Source organism: Saimiri boliviensis, chromosome 10, assembly GCF_048565385.1.
Source record: "Saimiri boliviensis isolate mSaiBol1 chromosome 10, mSaiBol1.pri, whole genome shotgun sequence".
NCBI classification, from domain to species: domain Eukaryota; kingdom Metazoa; phylum Chordata; class Mammalia; order Primates; family Cebidae; genus Saimiri; species Saimiri boliviensis.
Genome location: NC_133458.1, coordinates 17,590,041 through 17,615,287, shown reverse-complemented (window position 1 = coordinate 17,615,287; position 25,247 = coordinate 17,590,041). Strand labels below are relative to the sequence as shown.

The window sequence follows — 25,247 nt, the reverse complement described above, 5'->3', positions numbered from 1 at the left end:
CTGGAGCCTGGGGAGGGGCTCCAGCAAGTGAGGGGCCCTGAACCTTCAACTTCATTGTGTTCACAATAAATCCACACATAGCTCACCACACCCAGTGACGAGAGCCCTGTCACCCCCAAAATTCCAATGTTGAAATCCTCACCCCTGAGGTGATATTTAAAGTAGGGGTGATTAGACTATCAGGCCAGAACCCTCACAAATAGAATTCAGTGCCTTCTAAAAGAGGCCCTTCCACCGTGTGGGGTTACAGTGGGAAGACACTGAATCTATGTGGAAACAGGAGGTTGGACTTTCTGGCTCTAAACCTGGGAGATAAACATCTGCTGTTTATGAGCCACCAGTCAATGGTGTTTTGTTATAGCAGCCCAAATGAACAAAGGCAATCCCTGACTCTCAGAAAAACGCCTGGCACCCAGCAGGTGCTCAACAGACACAGAAAAATGAGCTTCAGTCTTCATCCACTGCAGATAAATATTCTTTTATTTCCATACTCTTTGTGACATTTGTGGCACAGGTATTCAATCTCACAGGGATGTTAAAACCCACACTTGGAGGGTGTCCAGGGTGCTTAGGAGTCGTGGATTTGGACACTCACAGGCCAAGCCTAAGGGTCCTCGGGGAAGCTACTCCTCCAGGTCACCTGCCAGGTAGATGGGCTTCCTTGGGCAACAGGTGACCCTTCCAGGAGAAGGGGAACTAGCAGGGACTCGATGGCACCACACAGCAGCCACCTGTTCTGACAATGTGACATAGGCCAACTAATGCCCAGGAGAAGCCACAGCAGAGCTGCCTGGGTTGGTGCCAGAGCAACAGGCAGAAGTGACTGTGCTGCTCCTGACTGTCCTCCACTGGTGGCTACTATGTCATTCTGATAAAAAGTAAAACTAAGATGCCATGACACTGACAATCTGAATCATTGCAGACACACATTCTTAAAATTAAAACGAATCCATAAAATTTGTGTCTAGAAACTCTGCCTGGTGCCAATAATCAGCAAAGTCAACAAAGAGTAAAAAATAAAACTTCAACAACATTATTAAAAATCAAAACTGGACTCGACTACAATCACTTCTGGTTAGTCCACTAGTGAGCCCAAAAGTGACTTAAAAGTAAAAATCATTATTAGCAAGAGATTAAGAACGTAACTTCATTGAGAAGTCAATGTTAAACGAATAGTTCATTAAAAGTTCCCTGTTTAAAAAGAAAAACAAAGGCCCAAACAACCATTTCAAGGCAGAGCAGGCGAAAGGCCCAGAACACTCCGGTGCGCTCACTGCCGGTTGCTGAACAGGGAACCCAAGGCCATCAGGATGGAGGGCGTGACCGAGGACTTGGAGGAGGTGGTGTACTGGATGAGATACTCTGGGTAGACCTGGTGCTTCTCAAAGATCACGAAGATAGAGGGGTCGGATACGCTGTTCACGCAGCTATCGTAGAAGGCATTGCTCTGACCCTCCTTGTTTGGGGGGCGGACAAAGGAGGCATTGCCCCTGACGAACTCGCCCACCAGCACCCGGGCCAGGAACATCGTATGGGTCTGCGTGTCAGATTTGCTGTAGTGGTGAGAATACGCAGCATCGCGGGCAAAGTAGCTTCCTGAAATGATACATGAGGGTTCAACTGGGCGCCTGGTGGAAGGGCCCGCAGCCAGGAAGGGTCAACCCACTGCAGACAGCGTCCTGGTGGCACTCAACACCAGGGGTCTCTACTCTTCCGCACCCTGCATCTCCCGCCTTCCCTCCATGCCATGTCTCCACTCTCCCTCATGAAGACACATGCATCAATGACACCAACACCCTTCTGAGTGGCAGGATCTGAGGAGCTGCCAAACTGAGACAGCAAACTCCGTTCAAGTTCCAGATCTGCCCCACAAAACCTAAGGGCCTCTAGACACATCGCTACTTAAGCCGACAAACCTGAGTTTCCTCAGGCATAAAATGGGGATGTGCAGCCCAACCTTGCAGGGTTGGCATGGAAAATAAATGAGATCCCATATATGAAAGCAGTCTGTAGACTCCGGCAGCCCAATGCATAGAATTATGAGCCCTGTCAAATGGGAACCTGAGGTGGAAGCTGTCACCTATACATTTAAATTCACAAGTCTACCACTGGCTGTTGTCCATCTGGACTCAACACCTTTGCTACATCAGACGGAAACTGGCTGACAAAGAACTGATGGGCCTGAACATGGGCTGCTGGAACATGCAACATCAGAAGAGAACCTTCTGATAATCTTCCGAGGAAGAACTAAGGGTGATGTTCTGCAAGGGGCAAATGCTTTTAATGCATTATCGTCAAAGTGCAGAAAAGGTTCTCAACTGGGTAAGCATACGGTGCTTCCAGAAGATAATGTTCTGTTCTTGGGATGTGTTAAAGGGTGAAAGGAGACAATATATGACACCTGCCTGAAAATTGTTCCAAGACAGAGAGAGAGAAGCGGCAACACGTTAAAACCAATGAATCCAGGTAAAATTTACCCAAGAGCTTAATATTATTCTTGCAACTTTCTTGAATTTGGAATTATTTCCAAAGAAATAATATTTTAAAACTTCCTTTGCAAGATTTAAAAATAACTAAGAGACAAGAAAACACTCAGATCACTCACATGATAGCTAGAATACAAGTTTACATGAGTATCTCTGAGGGTTTCTAGTTTCTATTCTAAGGAAATCAATAGTAAAGGCACAGTCAGGGAGTTGATCAAGGCTGAGAAGGTATCACCTCTCCTCTCCCATCTCTGTCACCATCTCCCAGGGCCTCTGCTCTACAGGGAAGCAACACCCCAGCCTAGGCAGGCCACCCTGCCTACACTTGAGGCCAAGCTCCTGGCAGTGCCTGGAGGAGCGACAGCAAAGGTGTGGCTGGTAGCCATGCCCAGGTACCACCATGCGTGGAGTTTGAATCTGCTCATCAACTCAGGTTGGTCCCCTTATTCCCTCTCAGTCTGTTCCCAGGCAGGGGCAAAGCAACATGGGTTCTGCTGGTGGAGGCCGGTCTTGCCTTACCCTTGCCGTAAGAAGTGCCGTGAAGACCACAGACCCGCCAGTCAAAGTTCTGCTGGCAGATGGCGTCCACGAACATGGCACTGGTGCCGTGGAACAGCTGCCGCTCGTCCACAGCCTTCCCTCCGTTCTGCTTCTGCATCTGTCCTTTTTGCCTAGAATCGCAAAAGAATGTGTGCTGGGGGCAGAGCGTGCCAGCCACCAAATACAGCCGGCCTGATGCCAAAAAAACCGTATTTTTCCAAATTCCAAGTGTCCTGAGACCAAGAGACACAGGTCACAGGCTACCCTGGCTAGGCCTGTGAGGTTCCAGCCACAAGCCACGGAGTGGGAAAGGAGGGGAATCATGGGAGCTGAGTGAAAACCTTCCCTCCACCCCTCCACAGCTCCAGACTGCTGCGGCTCCCTGAACTCCAAAAGCAGAGCAGCCCTTGGAAAGCAGGCACCATTTCCCCCAACCCCGCCCCCACCTTGCTCCTGGGTGGAGCTGAGCTCTGGGACGCTGTGGGAGAGTTTTGAAGATGCTGGTCAGGGAGCCCGTCCTTCTCCCCTCTCCTGTTCCCAGACTTCAATTCTGTGCAGAGTGCACACTGCCCCAACCCCATGTAGGGACAGCTCAGCAAGGCCCAGCCTGCCTGGTGACCTGTTGTGGGACTCCTCCCCACACAGAAAAGTGACTGGGTGCCCAAGGACCAGCTAGTCCTCATGTATGAACTTGAGGCCCCTGCTCTGCAGTCACAGCCTTATGTTCCTGGGGATAAGTGTGTGGCAGGCTGTACCAACCCAGCCCATTGGTCTCTGGGAAGGCACGATGGACAAGGGGGAGTGCTGGCTTTGCCACCACTCATGAACAAGATTAGGTGGTATGCTCTGGGAAGCCTCAGTGCCCTCATCTCTACAATGGAATGTGCCACCACACTGCTCTGGGGGAGCAGATGAAGGAGTACAGACATACAGCTCCCAGCACACAGCAGCCCTAACTCCCACTCTGCTTTTCCTGGAGGCCCGGGCCACATGCGGCAAGCAGCCAGCGGTGTGAAGGGACAGAGCCACCAGCCCACCAAGAGCGAGCCCCAACGCACCACTGGTAGACTTCCCAGAGAGCCAGGTTCTGCACTCGCTCAATCTTCTGAACAAAGTAGAAAGGCAGTGTGCAGTTAAAGAGGTTCCAGACCTTCTGATATTCTTCCGAGGAAGAACTAAGTGTGATCTTCTGCAAGGGGAAATGTTTTTAACGCATTATCGTCAAAGTGCAGAATAGAACTCGACCCCTTCCCAAGACTTCTTTAAATACTAGAACTGCAGAAGCACAAATGCCCAGAGAGCAATGGCTCATTCCCATCTCCCCCGATGATGTGGTCTCTCCAGGAACAGGAGACAGTAAGTCCTCATGGAACATCATTGATAGGTTCTTGGAAACTGCAACTTTAAGTAAAACAACAAACTGCATCCCATAGGAACTTAACTCTTGTTTATGTCAATTAGCATATGGGAAATTGGTTTCATTAGACAGTACGCTGTTTCACGTTAAGTCAGTTTCCAAGAACCTGCTGATCATATGGAGGATTTACTATGTTTGCAAATTGTAGTCACTTTCCTCCTCATAACTGCGAAACCAACCTAAAGTACAGACACATGATGCTTAAGCCACTGTCCTGGCTGTCCCCTGGTTGTCCCAGCTCTTTTTGTCCCACACAGGCTGAAGACACAGGTTGGACTACATGGTCTAAGGACCACAAAGTTGTTGAATGGACAAACGTGTCTGACCCGTTCAGGTCCTTAGCACTTCTTGCCTACATGGTTGGCACCTGCATGTGCCTTGTACAAGCTCAGTAAGTTCTCCCAGGACAGGGACTATCATGTTATGAAGCTGAGTTGCACAGTGCCCAGCAGCCAGCCGGCAGACATCAGCCCAGGTGCCTCATGCAGACGGGCAGCATCAGATGTTAGTCTGCTTACTCTCCTGTACTCAGCACAGTCCCCACTGGTTAGAGCCCCTCAACAAGCTGCTTAATTGACTGTCCATTCTCCTGTCTGCTAGTCGTAAATGCCTTCCCTTCTGAGAGTAACCCGCCCCTCGAAATGTCCATTGGACTCAGGTCCTCTCTGGGCTTCTTTTCCTTTTCTCGCTTAGTAAAATTGGAATTTATTGGTCAAGCCCAGCCCATAGCTCCTTATTTCTGCCCTTTCCAGCAAATTTCACATCTCATCCTCCTCCCTCCACAAGACATCCTCTCCCTCAGAGCTACAGCCATCTCCTGGGTGGTAAAAAAACAAAAGCCTCTGGAAAAAAAAAAAAAAGCAAAAAACAAAAATAAAGCCCACATCTGTCACTATCCTCCTGACTGCCCCAGTGAGCCCCAGACTTATAGCTTCTTCAGTGTTGAGGAACAGCATGGTCTGTTCACATGCACCCACCTCTACAGAATACCTTCCTGTCCAGCCCCAGGCACATGTGTCGCCTACCTGAAAGCCTGGGTCTGGCAGGGCAGAGGAGTCCCAATAGTCTGGGATGTTCTTTGGGCCTGGAAACTTGGTATTGCTACAAAATGTAAACAAAAACAAGTAGACATTTTATTCTTATGCAAAGCAAATCTACCAGAGGTGGTCTCTGCTAGCCAATGTCACCAATCTTGAGTCTCAGCATCTCATATTTTAGGAGCAGGTAGAAGGCAAGGAAGCATGTTCACACAATATTCACAACATGAGAGCACTCTCATCTTTGCCTACGTAGCAAATTCCAAACAGTCCTGAGACATCTATTTCTCTCCTGTGTCCCAACTACCATGCAAAAGGGAGAAAAGGGATGGAGCGCGTGGTTAAAGGAGCACACACAGGGCCATAAACCCTTACCCACAATTCTGAAAGTCTAAGAGCTCTAAAGACATTTTTAAGGCCTCAATGAGATACAATTAACATTTTAAAACTTGTTTTATATAGCTCAGGAAAAGCAGGGGAAAATGAAATAGTCATTTTTTAAAAAACATAAAAGTGATATCAAAACTCATTTGGCAGTAGAAATTTGACTTAAGTTAGTAAGAGGCCATTGTGGTCTGTATCTGTCCTTCTTAAACTGACTATGCATATTCTTTACTGCAGAAATACTAATGTGCTAAAATACAGAGTGTCACATGACACAGGCATCACATTATCTTTCTAAAAATAAATAAAAGCAGTTCAAAAGACATATGGCTCAAGGGTTCAGGAGCAAGGGCTGTGAAACTGTAACTACAAATCATTCCTATTAAGTTTCAGAACACACTGTTCTTTCTAAATAGACCTACCTTCTGTTTCTGCTGGCATGAGACAGATACCTTCATCCTAAGCCTCAAAGAACTCCCACAAATATACTTTCCCAGGAAAACCGCACAGTTCAAAAATAACAAAGCAAGGTCCTAACAGCAAGAATCAGCCAAAAACAGACCCACGAAGACTTAAGATGCTGCAATTATCAGACAGATTACAAAACAATTATTCTTCCTATGTTTAAAGGAAAAAAGAGACAAACTTTAAAAATATATGCAAGGAACAGGAAACTATAAAAAGACCTGGAAGATCTAAAAAAGAACCATACAGAACTTACAGAAATGATAAGTATAATCCTAATAACAAAAGTGCAATGGACAGGCTTAATCCAGCAGGTTAAACGAAGTGGAGAGAGAATCAGTGAGCTGAAAGGTATGTGAAATGAAATTGTCCAGAATGTGACCTACAGCAAAAAGGAAACGGAAAATGTGGGAAAGAGACGTGGAGAATAGTGAGAAGGTCCCACTGGAATATGATCAGAACCTAAGGGAAGCTCTAGGAAGGAAAGAGAACAGAGTGGAGGTGATTTTCAAAGAGAACTGAGATGCACCAATCCACAGCTTAAGAAGCCCAAAGAATCTCAACCATGATCAATAAAAGCACGTACCTAGACACACTTTAGTGAGGATGCATAACTCAAGACAACCAGAAGCTCTTAAAAGCAGCCAAAGGAAAAAAGAGTGATTACTGTCGAAGAAGCGCCTATTAGACCAACAGGACCCCACTGTCTTCAGATCATCATCAATGACCCAGGAAAAAATCTCTACAACCCAAAATTCTATACCCAGTGAAAATGTCTTTCAAGATTCAGGGAAAAATAAATACCTACTGGCCAGGGGCAGTGACCCACGCCTGTAATCCCAGCACTCTGGCAGGCCAAAGTGGGCAGATCACTTAAGATCAGGAGTTCAAAACCAACCCGACCAATATAATGAAACCCCATCTCCACTAAAAATACAAAAAAATTAGCCGGGCACAGTGGTGCATGCCTGCAGTTCCAACTACTCACAAGGCTGAGACAGAAGAATTGCTTGAACTCAGGAGGCAGAGGTTGCAGTGAGTCAAGATCAGCTACTGCACTTCAGCCTGGGCAACAGAGTGAGTGAGACTCCAACTCAAAATAAATAAATAAATAAATAAATATTAAGACAAACCAAAAACAGAGTTTTCCAACAAATCTTCATCAAAGGCAGGTTTGTCCAACCTGCAACCCGCAGACTGCATGTGACCTAGGGCAGCTCTGAATGCAACCCAACATAAATCTGTAAACTTCCTTAAAACATGAGATTTTTTTGCTATTTTTTCTTAACTCAGCTATCTTTAGTGGTAGTGTATTTTACGTGTGGTCCAATTATTTTTCTTCTAATGTGGCCCAGGGAAGCCAAAAGATTGGACAAACCTGATCTAAGGTAATCTGAAAGGACAAAGTGGTAAAATTGTGAGTAAATTTAATGAAACCTTCAGAGTATAAAATAACAATGCTTCTTGAGGTTTAAAAAATGTTGAGAGGATGTGGAGAAATAGCAATACTTTTACATTGTTGGTGGGAGTATAAATTAGTTCAACCATTGTGGAAGACGGGCGATTCCTCAAGGATCTAGAAATAAAAATTCCATTTGACTCAGCAATCCCATTACTGGGTATACACCCAAAGGATTATGAATCGTTCTATTATAAAGACACATGCATACGTATGTTGACTGCAGCACTGTTTACAATAGCAAAGACCTGAACCAACCCATATGCCCATCAATGATAGACTGGATGATGAAAATGTGGCACATATATGCCATGGAATACTACGAAGCCATAAAAAATGATGAGTTTGTATCCTTTGTAGAGACATGTTCTCACTTACAGGTGGGTGTTGAACACGAGAACACATGGACACAGGAAGGGGAGCATCACACACTGGGGTCTGCTGGAGGGGTCTAGGGGAGTGGCAGCAGGGGGTGGAAGGGTGGGGAGGGATAACATGGGGAGAAATGCCAGATATAGGTGATGAGGGGATGGAAGCAGCAAACCACCTTGCCATGTATGTACCTATGCAACAATCCTGCATGATCCGCACATGTACCCCAGAACCTAAAGTACTATTTAAAAATAATAATTTTAAAAAATGTTGAGAGGAAGGCAAATGGAAGAAAACATAGGAGGGCAAAGATACTGATTTACTTGTATATAAGTGAAGAACATGTAGTTCCTACCATAGCCTTAAACATATATATATATGTGTATATATGTAAATCATATATACATATATTATACATATTATATATATATGAAGGTAAGAAAAAATAAGACCTAATCACATGAATGAAACATTTTCATGGAGGATGGGCAACATGGTGAAATCTTGTCTCTACAGAAAATAAAATTAGCTGGGCATGGTGGTGTATGCCTGTGGTCCCAGCTACTTGGAAGGCTGAGGTGGAATGTTGTAGTGAGCTGTGATCACACCACTGCTTTCCATCCTGGGTGACAGAGTGACCCAGGATATTTATTTGTAAACAAATAATTTTTACATAACACTCCTGTATTATAACTTCTGAATATGGATATCACATTTTAAGACTCCATTAACTGTGTAAATAGAAAAGTTGTTTCTGAAAGTGATCTACCAGATTCCCAGTTGGCCATGCAGACCCAGGCAGACTTCCTTACTGGAGTTAACGACAACCAGCTGCTGGCACATGGGTTGGAGGGAAGAACTGAACACTTCGTCTGTGTGAACAATGTGTGACACTCTACTTACAGGAGTGAGAGGAGGAGACTCTGAATCACTCATATCTTAGTCTGAATCACTTTTAGTTTGGACATTTGAAAACTCAATTAGAATGACAACGAGAGATCTACTCTCAGAAAACAGACTTTTCCAAACCTTGTCTAGGGTAGGCTCTGGATAGAAAAGAATAAAATATGACTTCCAGAAATAGGAGGGTCATAATCAACCAAAATTCCAAATCCAGAATCAGTAAGAGACTGGTACGTTTAACTAAAATAAGAATAAGAAATATATCTTTATGGTAAAATACTTCATAGGCAAAGTCAAAAGGCAAACAACAAACTCAGAGAAAATATTTGCCATTTATAAAACAAAACGAGGGCCAAGCTGCCTAATAGATAAAAGGCTCTTGATATTTAAGAAAAATACCAGAAAGTTGATAGAGAAATGGATAAAGAGACCAACAGTCCACAGAAAAAGAAGTGAAAATAGTACTTACATGTTAGAAAAAATATTCAACTTCACGTCTAAGAGAAAGCAAAATGAGGTCCACTGATCCGTCTTTGACCCCTGAGAACTGCAAAAGCCCAAGAGCTTGACAACTCACTCTGACGTCTCATGCATCCTGGTGGGTGTGCACAATGATTCCAGCCCATGGAAAGGAACTTGCTTTACTTTCTAGGACTCTGATCTAATAGTCTACCTCCAAAATTTGTTTTATTAAAACAAAAAAAATAGAGATGAGGTCTCACTATGTTGCCCAGGTTGTTCTCAAACTCCTGGGCTCAAGCGATCCTTCCATCTTGGCCTCCCAAAGTGCTGGGATTACAGGTGTGCACCACTGCACTCAGCCACACCTCCACAATTTGAAACAGCACAACATCAAATGGTTCATCACAGCACTCTGTTTTGTAACAGCAAAAGACTGAAAACAACACAAACACCCATGAAAAGGGACATATTAAATAAATGATGACACAAACCATATTATGGAGAACCAAGAAGAAACAGATTGAGGAAGTTAGTGAATTGAAACAAAGTGATTATCAGGATCTATTTTTAAGTGAAACAAAAAAGGTATAGAACAGTATACATAGCATGTTCCCTTTTGTGCAAGAAAAGAGAAGAAAATACTTTTACATGTGTGTATGCAAATGCTTATTTTTTCAAAGAGAAACCAGAAACTAATGTTAACCACAGTGGGAACAGGGTAGAGAGAACAGGGAAGAAGTTACAAACTACTGAGGATCCATTTTACATAGTTTTGACTTTTAATCACAAAGGTTTTACACAGTCAAAAACAGAAATAATTATTATTTTTGAGACAGTGTCTCACTGTGTTGCCCAGGCTGGAGTGCAGTGGCATGATCTCAGCTCACTACAGTCTCTACCTCCCTGGGTTCAGGTGTCCCTCCCACCTCAGCCTCCTGAGTAGCTGGGACTATATGCGCATGCCACCACACCTGGGTAATTTTTGTATTTTTTATAGAGATGGTGTCTCGCCATGTTGCCCAGGCTGGTCTTGAACTCCTGGGCTCAAGCAATCTACCCTCCTCAGCCTCTCAAACTGTTGGGATTATAGGTGTGTCACTGCACCCAGCCCAAAAATAAATTTTAATTTAAAAAGGAAAAAAGTAAGGCACATTTCCAGGAAATTACTTTGCTAGGTCTGCCTCACAAGGCAGTTCCATGGACTGGTAATACCTTTCTCCTCTATCTTGTACCAAACTCTTTTAAAAATAACCTTTGCATGCTTCACAAAACAAAAGAACCAACAGAGATACTGTGAATTCTCCATAAAATAGACCCAAGTCAGACCTCTCAAGCGAACAGAAGGTGTAACAAAGTCAGCTAACAGCAACATTGCTTAAAGTCCCAGCACTGGCTGTAACAAACCCAAGCTGCATGGGCACTGCGGTCCCTCTCTACCACGCAGGCCACCTTCTCCCACCATATGGCTGTGTGGTTTGGAGAACACTGACCCCTTCCTCTCAGCTCCAATCCCATCCCACCTCCCCAAGCCTAAAATAACGCGAGTGGTTGAGATTGGGTCTGATCAGTGCAAAGCACAAGAATTTCCCCTCATCTGCGATAGAGGTTTCTTTCTTCCCTCCAAGGGGCTGACAGGCCACAGGCTAACCTGGTGGCTCCTGGCAGCCACCTTGTGACTGAAACTCACCCTGATAAAGCTTGCCGACTAATGACTGCAATATCTGTTCTTAGAATTTTGGTATTCTGTGATATTCAAATACTGAACTACATGGGTTTTCAATGGTGTAATTCCATCATTATTTCATTATTTCAACATTTAAAAAATTCTAGTCTATGACTCAATGATTTCATGGAAAAGACAAACTGATGGGTTGGCTTCAAGTCTAGACTTGCCTTCAGAGTCTGTCTTTTCCATGGAATTACTGTGGATCACAACAGGCAGCCTTCTAATTATGCATCACAAAGCTTCGACCCACAGGGTAATTCCCACCCTGGTCCAACTAGTAGAAGACAAAACGGTAACAGAGGGCAGGAGCTCTTCTCTGTACAAGCCAACAAGTACCCGAGTGCTGTCTGAGGCAGGCTTTCTGTGGCCGCTGCAGAGCACGCCCCAGCTGATTACATGTTAAGTACCATGCCCCTCATTGCCACCTACCAGGTTTGCATGGTCGTCACATCCTGGGGAGACACATATTTGGGTCTGCGGCAAACCTTTTTAGTTGTGCCATAGACCAGGTTTTTCTGAACGAAGGCTGAAAAAAACATAACCAGTGAAAAAATATACATATACATACACACAGGATGGCAATGTTTTATAAACACAAATTAGACAGATTTGAAAGCTTATCCAAACGTGTAAAGCCCAGAATTAGCCTGTTAAAAAAATAAGGCCATTTTACACATTTCAAATATTCATAAAGAAAATAGGTATCCTTAGGAGACTAGGTTTAATGAATAGAGGAATGATTAGTAATTGACATATCAATTATACATGAGTGCTTTTAAATTGTTGCTTCCAATTTTGTTTAAACCATTATTTTGCTTAGCAATTTTTCCCAGCTTGGATGTAAAAAAGCCTCAGCCCAGCCTGAGACCAAACTACCACGTTTTGAGTTAGAGGGATTCAGAGTGAATATAAGTTTTATGACTTTTTTTAGTTAAACTATGGCAGTATTCGTCAACCTTTCTAAACCAATAATATCTTTAATAAACAAATTTCTTGCTTTCCAACCCTCAAGAATCCCATATTCAACCTGAGGATTTAGAGTTGGGGGAACTGACCCATCAAGTTGAAAAATGACAAATACCTAGAAGTGTCTGTCATGTCCCTACCCGCCAGGAACACCCTCTCAAGTCTTACTTTTTTTTTTTAAGAGATGGGGTCTTGCTTTGTTGCCCAAGTGGACCTTCAACTCACTGGCTCAAGTAATCCGCCCACCTCAGCCTCCCAAGTAGCTGAGACTACAGGTGTGTGACACCGTGCCCAGCTAATTTTATTTTCATTTAAAAAACATTTTAATATGTTCAGAATTAGCCTTATTGCACTTGAGTATAAACTGTATGGCTATCCAAGTGTGTGTCTCTTACACTGCAGCCCAGATGGTCATCATTCCTGGAGGTCCACCCACATTCTCATTCAGAGCCCATGATCCAGATGCAGCAACCATGACCCCTTCTGTAACCCACTACTCACCTGCCCATCAAGACCATTCTCACTGGCTTATTTAAATGGGTGATACTGGTCTACTGGCCAACTGTGATGAATCTTAAATGGCTTTCACCGGTGAAATTAAAAGTGAGCCAAGATATGTGGACCGTCTAAATGTGTGTTAGACACATTTTTCTATGGACAGAGTAAATTACCCTTCTATGGATAGAGTAAAGTGAGGACTTTTCCCTAATTTACCCTTCCAGAGGACACCCTAGGCTACGGCTTGCCTTTGGGAGATTCTGCCATGCCTGACACCAGCTAACAGGATGCTAGAATTCTGCCTCTGGAATCCTGGCATTTGCCTTGAGTGAATCATTTGTGACAAGAATCCCTAAAAGGACAGAACTGAACAGTCCCTGAAATTTCAGAACAAGTCATTTGGGCTATTTTGTGTTTTAAATGTACTTGCTTCCTCATAAATAGCTAATGTGTGTGGCAGTTTGCTTTGAGACTTGCTTTATACTTAGTAGTCAAGTTGTGGGGGAAGACGCCAATTCATCTCAAGCTTCTTTTGTGGATTCTGTTATTTACCTACCAAAAAAAAAAAAAAAAAAAAAAAAACTGTGCCCACTCAAATGGACTCAAATTGGCTGTGGTCAGTCAGCAGGAATCATAAACTGCACTGTGCTCTTCCCCATCCCCATCACGAGGTTCTGTTACGTCCTCCGGGTATGGCCCAGGTTGAGAATGATAAAGGTGGTATGTGACATTTGTGACATATCTGTTTTGATATTTTCTAGATATTTCAAAGAAATATTTTAGATTGCTGTCAGCAGCAGTCAGATGCGTGCTTGCCACACAGCCCCTACCTCCAGGGCAGTCCTGACTTGATTACTGTGTATGCTCTCACTGCCCCTTTCATGCACTGGTGTATGTCAGGCTGTGGAAAGCCAACCAGACCACATATGGCTGGCACTCTCCAGCAGAGGCAGTTCGCACTCTAGAGGAGACGAAACTTCTCTGTAAAGGCATGTCAAGGGGGCAGTGATCTACCTTAAGCAAAACCGCAAGTGTCACAAAACCAGAAGCAAAACCAAAGCCAAATACAGGCAGCCAAAGTAGTTTTAGAATAATTCCCAGACACTTTGCTACACTCCACATAGAATAAAGGTCTGCAAAAAGAAAGAAAACCATAAACTCTAAAGGAAGGCCACTTACTCCCTTATAAAATGCTGAACATTCAGAAGGACTCAGAGTTTAAAATGTGAAATACAGGCAAAATGGAACTGAATAAAGCTGGACCAATATACTCATGTGGAAATGGCTTAAGAGAAACTATAGTAAAAGTAAAACTCAAAAAATTCTCACAAATCAGCCACTTGGAGGAAATGGCCAAAGGGTGGCCTATTTCTGTCTGTTAGGGCAACCAGGACAAAACATTTCAGCCCCAGCCACAGGACACCGTGAGTGCATGAAAATCTGTTTCCCAGGGACTTTTAACTACTCTGTGTCCTACCTGCGTTAAACTCATCAATGTCAAAGTCGCCTGCAGAAAAGATGGCAGCAGTCAGGTGCGGTGGCTCAGGCATGAAATCCTAGCACTTTGGGAGGCCGAGGCAGGAAGATCACTTGAGGACAGGAATTCGAGACCTGGCCAACATGGTGAAACCTTATCTCCACTAAAAATACAAAACATTAGCCAGGTGTGGTGGCTCATGCCTGTAATATCAGCTACTGGGGAGGCTGAGGCACAAGAATCGGTTGAACCCAGGAGGCAGAGGTTGCAGTGAGCTGAGATCACACCATCGCACTCCAGCCTGGGTGACAAAGTAAGACTCCGTCTCAAAAAAAACAGATGGCAGCAGCACTGCCACAGCAGGCAGTGAAAAGCAGACGCCTCACAGTGGAGCTGCTGTGACAGCTGTCAGAGACTGAGGTTAGTCCTCGGACACAGCAGGACAACCATACTGCATGCATGCTGACCCTGCTTGTCCTCCACACTTGGGGCTCCTGCTCCTCCTGGGGTCCATTCTCCTCACACCCTCGATGCAGCTCTTCCTCAACTGCACAGGGCCAGTGTCATCTGTTTCCGGGTCTGTCTCCCCCCTTCTACATGGGTGTACCTTGCTTTTCTTTCCTGTACCCACCCAGGCCCTCGGTGTGTACACACAGCTCCTCCAGGGTTAAGGTGGAGGGACAGAGCCAACGCAGACAGGCTCTGCGGGGTGAGGGCAGGGGCAGAGGATACCTTTGAAGTCTAACTCGTAGTTGTGCTTTCCAGCCTGGAACTGCAGGGTGGCTGCCTGGCTGGCAGACCCCGGTGCACAGTAAGCCAGGTAGGCCTTCTCCACGTCGCTACTGCTGACAGAGGTCACGGGGTGCGCTGTGCCCTGTGAGGGAAAGCCAGACACTTTATGAAGGCAAGAACCTGCGGTGATGAGGAAAGACGCTGGTGGCACCCACGCCGCATCTCAAACATGCTCACGGTGGACAGCGACTGTCTCCTGAAGCTGCCCTAGCAAACACAAGGCAGTAAATATGGGTCCTGCCGAGCAGGACGACAGGAATGGGAACAACAGAAGGGAGGGCGCTCAAGTCACCTGGGACAGAGGACACAGCAGCCGCTCAAATGCCGGTGGAAGAGCAACGGTGACTTCCCGAGTGCTGCCTGACTGAGCAGCCCGGGCCAGGCTGCTCTTACCCGTCTATTCATGTTCCCACCATCCTGAATCAGAGTTCGGTCCTCTTCCTTGTGGTTTTCTTTTTCTGGTCCCCAGAAGCATTCTTCTACTTTTTTAATTACCCATTTCAATCCCTCTCCTTCTACAATTACCTACAGGAAATCTCATACCTTGGGTTAGAGTTTAAATTCTGGCTCCCAAACCTGCTGGCTCTATAACTTTGGCAAGTTATCTTAACCTTCCTGAGCCTCTGTTATCTCAAGCTTGTAATGTGAATAATAATAACACTTAGGCCATATTCATCCCTTTATACAGCAGGACTATATCATCCTCACAGGGTTGGAGAAATTATTTAAGTAAGTCATGCAAAGCACCTAGTACAGTGCCCGAAACAAAACATAATCAATAAATGTTACTATCATACTGTTCTTACTAAATTTGACATTATGTTGACAACTAAAATCAAAGTTATTGAACCTGTAATTAACTCCTTCTGTCCCTGTCAATTTTCCTATTCCCCCTACTGCTACCATCCTAGTCCTCCTAGGTCACAAGCTTTAGGTGTTACCAGCTGAACAACACGTGAGACAAGATTCACCCATGCCTCTGGGCACCTGAGCCCAGTAATGGAGAAGAGGAACAAAAACTATGTAGACATTTCAAAGCGTCAAACACAAAGTCCCACACAGGTCTCATGGGTGCTCTAGACTCTGAGTGGGGCAACTAAGAATGACCAAGGAAGGGTCAGACCCAGCAAAGGCTTCTTGGAAGAAAAAGACACCTGAGCCAGGCCCAAGCCCAAGGGACAAAAATGAGGTGGCCCCATAAGGGCCATGAGGGGCAGGTATAAGAGGTATAATGGTTTGTAAAGCAGCCTCCTAGTTTACAGTGTCATACTGCTGCCTAAGTTTCTCTCTCTGAACTCTCCTCCTTCAAAACCAAACCATTAGACTGGAGTCTGGGAGGAAAAGGATGTGGCATAAAAATCCCTTTCAGACAACAAGGGGAAAGGAAAAGAAAACAATCCCTCCCCTTTGGGCCTGAGGAAATGAAGTGGGAAGTCAGCGAAACAGAGAGGAGAAGCAGCAGTCAGAGGCCGGCACCCTGCCCCTGCCCTAGGCTTCCAGCCAAAATCGCTGCAGATGGGTGGCCACAGTGGGAGGAAAGATACAGGTGGAGGAGCAGAAAGCACAACGCAAAGGATTTTTTGCCCCCAGTGGGAGGTTTGGAAGGAGAAACTAACAATGGCAGCCACATTATGTGTCAGGCTGAGAAAGGTCTGGGTTTAGCTTCTGGAGGCACCAGTGAGATGTGGAAGGAATGACAGATTCCCACGTGTCCTGTGGCAGGACAAGCAGGTATCTCTTTTTGATGTGAGATGTTGGAGTACTTCCTGGGCTCAGACAGAAGAAATGTAGCTTTTCTGGGAACCAAGAGAAAACCGTTTTGAAGCGGCAATTAGCAGAAAACCAAAAAAGAAACCCAAATGTGAGGTTACACCAGAAACGTGTAGGAAAGGGAGGACGAGAAGAACCAGATCATCCTAGGCCGTCCAGCCTGAAGCCGCCAGGCCTACACGTGTTTCTACGCCCCCACCACCACGTGGCATATCAATAACATCCACCCACTGTACCTCCCCAGAGATTCTCAAACTGCTTGCGATGAGTTTCTGCACTGCCACAGAGGAGGAGGAGCACAGGAGAGAAGAGGGGAAGCTCCAGGTGTTGGCTGGCTGGAGGAGAAAGACCCCACCCCCAGAGCTGTGACGCTCGGTCTGAAAACACTACCAGAGAACCCTACTTTCGCATGGGTTGCCCAGAGCCCTGTGTCATCTCATTCAGCAACCAGGGGTCTCTACCAAGAAGCCAGACAGAACCCCAAACAAAATGAAAGTGATGGTCACGTGTGCTAAGTGCCTTGCGCCTGCCATCTGTCCCTCCATCTCGTCACAAGGAAAGCCGGGATTCACAGAGCGTGATGAGGCATTTGTCCTCTCCCCCTCCTCTATGCCAGGCCACAGCCTCTTCCCCTCACGCTCCTGACCAAACCCAGAGAGCCTACCTGGACGAGGCTCACAGGGCAGGTCAGAGAGTCCCAGGCCACCCATGAGAGGGAGACGGTAGGAAAGGCAGGCAGGACAGAGCAGCAAGCAAGGAGGGCTGGTGCTGGCAAGAGGGGAGCAGGTGAGCAGAGGGGAGAGGAAGGACTGTGAGGCAGCGAGGCCATCGCTGAGAGTGACCATCTCCAGCTGACCGACACTGTCAGCAACACCCTCCCGCTTCCAGCAGCCAATGTCTATTTCCTGAGGACCAGCTATGCATCATTCTACACAAAGGATACAATGGGGCAAAAGAAAAAGTCACTGCCCTCGTGGAGCTTAAAGTGCCACCAGAGGAAAAAGGCATTCTGAGTGTGGTTAAGAACAAGAAACTAAAGCTTCATCATAGCCTCTTACAACCCAGAAGATTACAAATACCTATCAATTTTCATTTTGGAGAGGGGTGTTCTTTATCAATGGTGCCTTCCCTAAAGTTATACTTCTTTTTTTTGAGACAGAGTCTCACTCTTTTGCCCAGGCTGGGGTACAGTGGTGGGATCTCTGCTCACTGCAACCTCTGCCTCCCAGGTTCAGGTGATTCTCATTCATACCTTAGTCTCCCGACTAGTTGGGACCACAGGTGTGTGCCACCATGTCTGGCCAATTTTCGTATTTTTAGTAGAGACAGGGTTTCGCTATGTTTGCCAGGCTGGTCTTGAACTCCTGACCTCAAGTGATCAACCCGCCTCAGCCTCCCAAAGTGCTGGGATTATAAGCATGAGCCACCATGCCCAGCTTAAATTTGTATTTCTGTAAGTGAGCAGGGGACTGCCTTTAATCTGACCCATTCACAAACACCTCTGAATTAATTGACAGCAGCTAGTTTTTGTTATTTGACTTGAATTCCAAATCTATACATGATATAAATCAATTTTCTTATATTTGCCTACTTGCTCTAAAGTTGCAGAAATGAGACAACCGGTCTGAAAAGCCTTTACCTCTGTATCACAGTTACACAAACACACTTGCACACACACACACACCAGCTCTGGAGTGAAGTTACCTGTTCAACAAGAGAAGCATCTTTCTATCCTATTTAATCAAACCAATGAAGAAACTTGATCACACCACAAATTTGTCATTCAGTTCTCATGAGCCAACAGATGGAAGCTCTTCAAAGATGAAAGCTCATACAAATAAACTCCAACTTATCTATTTTTGCCGTAATTCTCCCAAAGCAAGTGAGTCACACTGGGACCTGAGGATCCTCGGCTCTCTCACGGATGCCCCAGGCAACAATACCGGGGTTCTTGTTTGGCTCCTCCCTTACAGATCCTTAGGACAAAACACTCATCCTCTTTCCATCACACTTACCTGTCTTCCATATTCCTGCCAAGAACCAAATTCATCACTCCAGTACCAAATCCACTCAGTGGTGAGGATGAAGTGTGGAGGTTTGGTGACAGAGGAGGCCGTGGAGAGGCGGCGAGCCTGGGTAGCACCAAAAGTCATGGAGTTAAAGTTCAGACAATCGATGTGAACGGCACCCGGTGACTCAGGGCACAGGATCCTACAAAAGAAAGCAGAAGTAGGCTAAAAATTCCACCAGCCAAGCAGACACAGGTCCCTGAGCCTGAGAACACACAGCTGGGAGGCACGAATAGTAAATATGACATGTGCATTTTAGAAAGTTTCCAGAGGTAGGGGAAACTGCTTTTTCAGATCAGCTTTGAGGTATAAAGGTATCAAAATCAAGATAATGTAGAAGACTGGTTATGATGAAAACTCCTCTCAGTACAAAATGCAGAAGATGCTGGTTAAAACTTTTTTTTTTTTTTAAACGCACTGCTGAGCTGGCAAGAAAGGGAAGTCCTTAGAAGACAAAAATAACAATAGTTAACACATACTGTTTATTGTGTGAACCAGACCCTGCATTAAGTATTTTATATGTATTAGGAGATGACATTTTCATAACCCTATGAGATTAAGACCATTATCTCCACTTCACAGATGGGAAAACAGAAGCTCTGGAAGGTGAAGAAGGCCATTCAAGGTCAAACAGCTAGTCAATGGGACAGCTGGCCTTTCAGGTGGGCAGTTGGGCTGCACAGCCTGTACCTGAGCCACCGGGACACACTCCCTTTCTAAACACAGTACTGCCTGAAGACCAAAGGGAAGTAGGAAACTGGAGAGAGGAGTGGAGGGAAAGGCAACAGCCAGGAGCTATCCCAGGGCAGTGTCTATGAGTAACGACAGGGAGCCTGGGCTTTAGCCACAAAGGGGAAACAGGAAACAAATGTGGGGTCTGAGTAAGGCAGGAGGCTGAATCTCAAAAGAGATATCTCTGTGTAAAACCAGGACCCTAAAAGATGGCCTACCTTAGTAAAGGGGGACTGGAGAGGGGCCTTGCCTTGCGAAGACATCTGGCAAGGAAACCTGCCTATATTAATGTTGGTTCTGGATAAAGGAGGAAAAAATTCCTCCGAGAACTCATAAATCATTCAAGCCTCACAGAAGTTTTAGCCTGATTCACATTTTGTGATAATTAGTTGCAAAGATGACCCAGGGTAGTAGTTCTCATAGAAGCAAACACAAATTCCTCTGGAGGAACTGACCTTCAACTCAGGCCTCAAAAGAATTTCTAAAGAAATTTCCATCAAATATGCGGTCAAATCAAATAAGTCACAAAACGAGGAAGCAGAGACACTATGAGCAAAAGTCAGCAAAAACAAAATCAGATCACCATGAACTACTAACATTAGTATTCTCAGACGCAAATATATGTGACATGTTTTTTAAAAAGGAATTGAGCATCAAAAGTATGAGTAAGAATCAAGAGACTATCAAAATTGGGTAAATTTAAAGAAAAAAATAGAGCTTTTACTTTTTTCATTATTATTTTCTTTCTCCTTCCACTCCCTCCAAAACTTCTTTTCCCTTTTCCTTATTTATTTATTTTAATTTTTTATTTTTTGAGACAGAGTCTAACCCTGTCACCCAGGCTGGAGTGCGATAGCACAATCGCAGCTCACTGCAATCTCCAGCTCCCAGATTCAAGCGATTCTCCTGCCTCAGCCTGGCAAGGAGTAGCTGGGATAACAGGCATGCACCACCACGCCTAATTTTTGTATTTTTTTGTACAGAGTTTCACCATGTTGGCCAGACTGGTCTTGAACTCCTGGCCTCAAGCCATCCACCCTCCTCAGCCTCCCAAAGTGCTGGGATTACAGGCGTGAGCCACCGCGCCCGGCCTTAGAACTTTTAAAAGTAAATTAATTTAAATTTTAAAATCATACTTTGATAGGACACACTGCATCTCAGAAGAGGGTGAACTAATGAACTGAGAGCCTGAGGGGAAGAAATCCAGCAGAGTTTAGAAAGAGAATAAAAGAGAAGTTAGAAGACATAAAAGATAAAGTGGGAAGACCTCACCATATATCTAATGATAATTCCAGAGAAGGAATACTTAAGGAGATCATGGCTGAGGAACTCAGAAAGCACAACAAAATATGAATAGCATAAATTCTTTAAATCCACACACAGATCTTAGTGAGACTGCACAGCACCAAAGAATGACAAGATATTAAAAGCAACTGGAGAGAAGAAACAGACTATCAACTATACTGGACTGAATTGTGGCCCCAAGAAGATACGTTGAAGGTCTAACCCCTGGTCCCTGTGAATGTGATCTCATTTGGAAACAGGGTCTTTGCAGATGTGATCAAGTAAAGATGACATCATAGTGGATTTGAGTGGACTCTAATCCAAAACTGATGTCATTTTAAGACGAGGGAAATTTAAATACAGACACATGGGAGAATGTCCCATGACAACAGAGGCTGAGATTGGAATGATGTGTCTACAAGCCAAGGCATGCCAAGGATTTCTAAGCATCAGAATCCTGGAGGAGGCAAGAAAGATCTGCCTATAAAACCTTCAGACAGAGCATGGCCCTGCTAACACCTTCAGTTTGGACTTCTAGTGACCAGAACTGTGACAAAATAAATGTCTGTTGTTTTAAGCCATCAAGTTCATGGTAATCTGTTATAGCACCTCTAAGAAATGAACTAACACCATCTCGATTTAGGCTGATAGCTAACTTCTAAGTAGAAGCAATGGAATCCAGACAATGAAAGAATCTTTGACGAGTTGAGAGAGAATGCCCAGTAAACCTATCTTTCAAGAATGAGAAGGAAATAAAAACTCTTTCAGACTAACGAAAAACACAATTACCTCCAGACTCGCACTAAAGCAACTTCCAATGGAGGAACTTAAAGAAGGAAAATGATAAACAAGGAGAAGTGTGAGCAAAGGAATGGTGAGTAAGAAACAAAATGATGATTGTGTAAGTTTAAATAAACACTGACTGCCTAAAACAATATGGATTTCTAACCTCTGAAATTAAAAATATTATAGCAGTAATACATACAGTGCATCTTTTTTTTTTTTTTTTTTTTTACATAGAGACAAGATCTAGCTGTCACCCAGACTGGAGTGCAGTTACGCAATCACAGCTCACTGCAGCCTCAAACTCTTAGGCTGAAATGGAGTTCCCTCTGCAGCTTCCTGAGTAGCTGGGACTACAGACATGCATCACCATGCTCAGCTAATTTTTTTTTTTTTTTTTGAGACGGAGTTTCGCCCTTGTTACCCAGGCTGGAGTGCAATGGCACGATCTCGGCTCACCGCAACCTCCGCCTCCTGGGTTCAAGCAATTCTCCTGCCTCAGCCTCCTGAGTAGCTGGGATTACAGGCACGTGCCACCATGCCCAGCTAATTTTTTGTATCTTTAGTAGAGACAGGGTTTCACCATGTTGACCAGGATGGTCTCGATCTCTCAACCTTGTGATCCACCTGCCTCGGCCTCCCAAAGTGCTGGGATTACAGGCTTGAGCCACCGTGCCCGGCCCTTCAGCTAATTTTTTAAAAAATGTTTCGTAGAGACAGGGTCTCTCTCTCTTGCCCAGGCTAGTCGTGGATTCCTAGCCTCTAGCAATCTGCCCACTTCAGCCTCCCAAAGCACTGTGGTAACAGGCATGAGCTGCTGCCCTCGACCCACATCTTATGTGCCTGGCACTGTTCTGAGTGTTTTATGTATATTAACTATTTAATTCTCAAAATAACCTGATGATGTAGAAACCATTTTTTTATCTACTTAACATATAGTAAAACTGAGGTAAAATAAGGTTAAATAATCTGGTCAAATGCATATAATTAGTAAATAAGTTTGAATGAAACTAGTCAGAATTCAAGTGTCCATGGTTTTTTCATTGTTTGAGAGAATGACAAGAGGCACTGATTAGCTTAAGTTGTTACACTAAAAGTTTGCTAAGATAAAGAGTCTGTTTAGATTTCCTGGGCAGCCACTGAAAAAACAAAAATTCAGTATATAATTTCCAAACAAATAAAGGAGAAAAAGCCAAACGAGGAAAAAAATCTAACAGAAGATCAAAAAGAGAAAAGAAATATACAAAACGTGGATCACAGCAACAATTATGATGAGTGGCAGATATAAATCCAGATCCACCCATTACTGGCCATTTGCGCTTCCTCTGCCGGGAAGTATCTGTCCTTACAGTTTGCCCATTTGGAGGGTGGAGAATCTGAGTGAGAGAGGCCAGACACAACAGTACACACTGTGTGGTTCTATTTATATGAGGTTCAAGAAAAGGCAAGACAGAGGTCTCTGGTAACAGGTCAGAACAGTGGTGAGCGATGGGAGTGAGCACTGACTGGAAGGAGGCATGAGATGGGGTAAGGCAAATGATCCGAATCTCAATCAGAATGCTAGCTACATAAGTATATGCATTTGTCAAAACTCACTGAACTGTACACTTAATATCTGGGCTCTTCACTGTGTGTAAATTTTGCCTCAAAAAGAAAGACTAGGGTTGGTATGTGAGCCATTTAATCCTCCTAACGGGAGTAATTGGTTTCACATACTTTACCAATAGCAATTTGCACGTAATTGCACTCTAAGTGCGAATTTATTTTATACACTCAAAAAGTAGGCTCTAATTCTCTTCTTGGCAACATATTTAAGCAAGCTCAATGCAAAATAAGTTAAGCATTTTAAAAGAAGGCTATCTGGGAATTCCCTATTTCCTCTGAATTGAGAGAAAATACTAGGACATGACTGGAAAAAACAAAAAAGTTAAAGGTTAAACCATAAACAGCAGTTCAGCAGTATGGCTATATAGGCCAAAGGCTAAAATTTCACAAACAGAAATGATCACCTCTCACTTTTCTGTAATAATGAGTACATATGTACATGATCAATTCCAGCACCAAATAATTGAGAACTTAATACTCGGTCTTGGTACCATCTTCTCCTTTTCCCATTGCTCCTCTCTGGAAGGGGAGAAGCGGGAGAACAGAGCCACCAAAAGCAAAACTGCCTTCACTGCACACAGAAAGCCAGGCACAAAGCAGAGACAAGACACATATTTCCTACCGTTCTACTCTGGGATTGCAGTATTTCTCTTCAATAAGCTCCATTTTGTCCAAATCCTTCCATTTGCCTCCATCCAAGAATTGCCATCGATACGGCAAATGGAAATGAACTCTATTGCATTTATCTAAAATAAAAAACATAAAGGAGTAAGATAGCTTGGCAATACATAGCATGTCCTAGCCTTGTGGTTGTCAACAGCTGTGGTCCTGCCCACTGACCTGGGAACATTCTGGAAATGTGTGGTGGAGTCTGTTTTTCCAGTGCAGGCCTGCCTGAGCATTGAGATATGGAAACACTTTTTGTATTTTATTATGTAATTGCTATGATTTAAATGCCTGTCCCTTCTAAAACTCAGGTTACAACCTAATCCCCAATGCGATACAATTGAGAGGTAAGGCCTTTAAGAGGTGACTGGGACACAGATGAATGGAGTAATGGGTATATGGGTTACCATGAGAGTGCAACTGGTGGCTTTATAAGAGGAAGCAAACCCTGAGCTAACATGGTCAGCCCCCTTGCCATGTGATGCCCTGCAGCACTTCAGGCCTCTGCAGTCCCACCAGCAAGAAGGCCCCCATCAGATGCAGGCCCTTGACCCTCAACTTCTCAGCCTCCATAAAGGTAAGACACAAATTCCTTTTCTTTATAAATTATCCAGTTTCAGGTATTCAGTTATAAGCAACAGAAAATGGACTAAGATATATATCCTCTTTATGTCTCAGGTTTTACCAGGATCTTACTTTTTTGTTGTTTTTTGAGACAGGGTCTCATTCTGTCACCCAGGATGGGGTATAGTGGCACAAGCATGGCTCACTGCAGCCTCAACCTCCCAGGCTCAGCCTCCTGAGTAGCTGGGATTATGGGTGTGCACCACCACCCAGCTAATTTTCGTATTTTTTGTAGAGACAGGGTTTCACCATGTTGGCCAGGCTGGTCTTGAACTCCTGGCCTCAAGTGATCCACCCACCATGGCTTTCCAAAGTGCTGGGATTACAAACATGAGCCACCACACCTGGTAATGTTTTAGAAATATGTGTGTTGGTGGTTTATACCATCTATGAATGTTATTTAATGCGAGTAAGATGCTGATCACAAGAAGGTCAAAGGTCTCATCAATGCAGGGGGCAGTGTGACTACTCAGTATCACTCTCCATGTGGCAGGTGGATGGGCAGAGATCACATCAAAGATGGAGCCAGATTAATCTCTACCATAAATCCATCGTAACCCCAACACATCCAACTGAAGGCAGGTCAGCAGCATGGTTACAGACTTCTTGGGTCTCTTCTGGCTAACAACATGCTCACTCCTTCCTCAACACACTCCCACCAACATCCACACAATGGCCCAGACCTACGGCTTCCAGTGAGCTGCTCCCCTCACCATCCCCATTTTCCTCC

At 44.6% G+C, this 25,247-nt stretch overlaps 1 protein-coding gene across 1 annotated transcript in view; it reads right to left on the bottom strand.

Annotated features, from left to right (window-relative positions):
- Positions 1-457: 457 nt before the first annotated feature.
- PARP12 (poly(ADP-ribose) polymerase family member 12) overlaps positions 458-25,247 on the bottom strand; it is a 39,087-nt gene continuing 14,297 nt past the window's right edge. Inside the window, exons 5-12 of the mRNA XM_010340382.3 lie at positions 23,850-23,973; positions 18,770-18,965; positions 14,925-15,066; positions 11,681-11,777; positions 5,469-5,544; positions 4,085-4,215; positions 3,006-3,157; positions 458-1,596 (exon numbers count right to left, since the gene is read on the bottom strand). Of these exons, the coding sequence (XP_010338684.2) occupies positions 1,271-1,596; positions 3,006-3,157; positions 4,085-4,215; positions 5,469-5,544; positions 11,681-11,777; positions 14,925-15,066; positions 18,770-18,965; positions 23,850-23,973 (1,244 nt within the window). The 3' untranslated portion in view covers positions 458-1,270. The remainder of the gene's footprint in view (positions 1,597-3,005; positions 3,158-4,084; positions 4,216-5,468; positions 5,545-11,680; positions 11,778-14,924; positions 15,067-18,769; positions 18,966-23,849; positions 23,974-25,247) is intronic.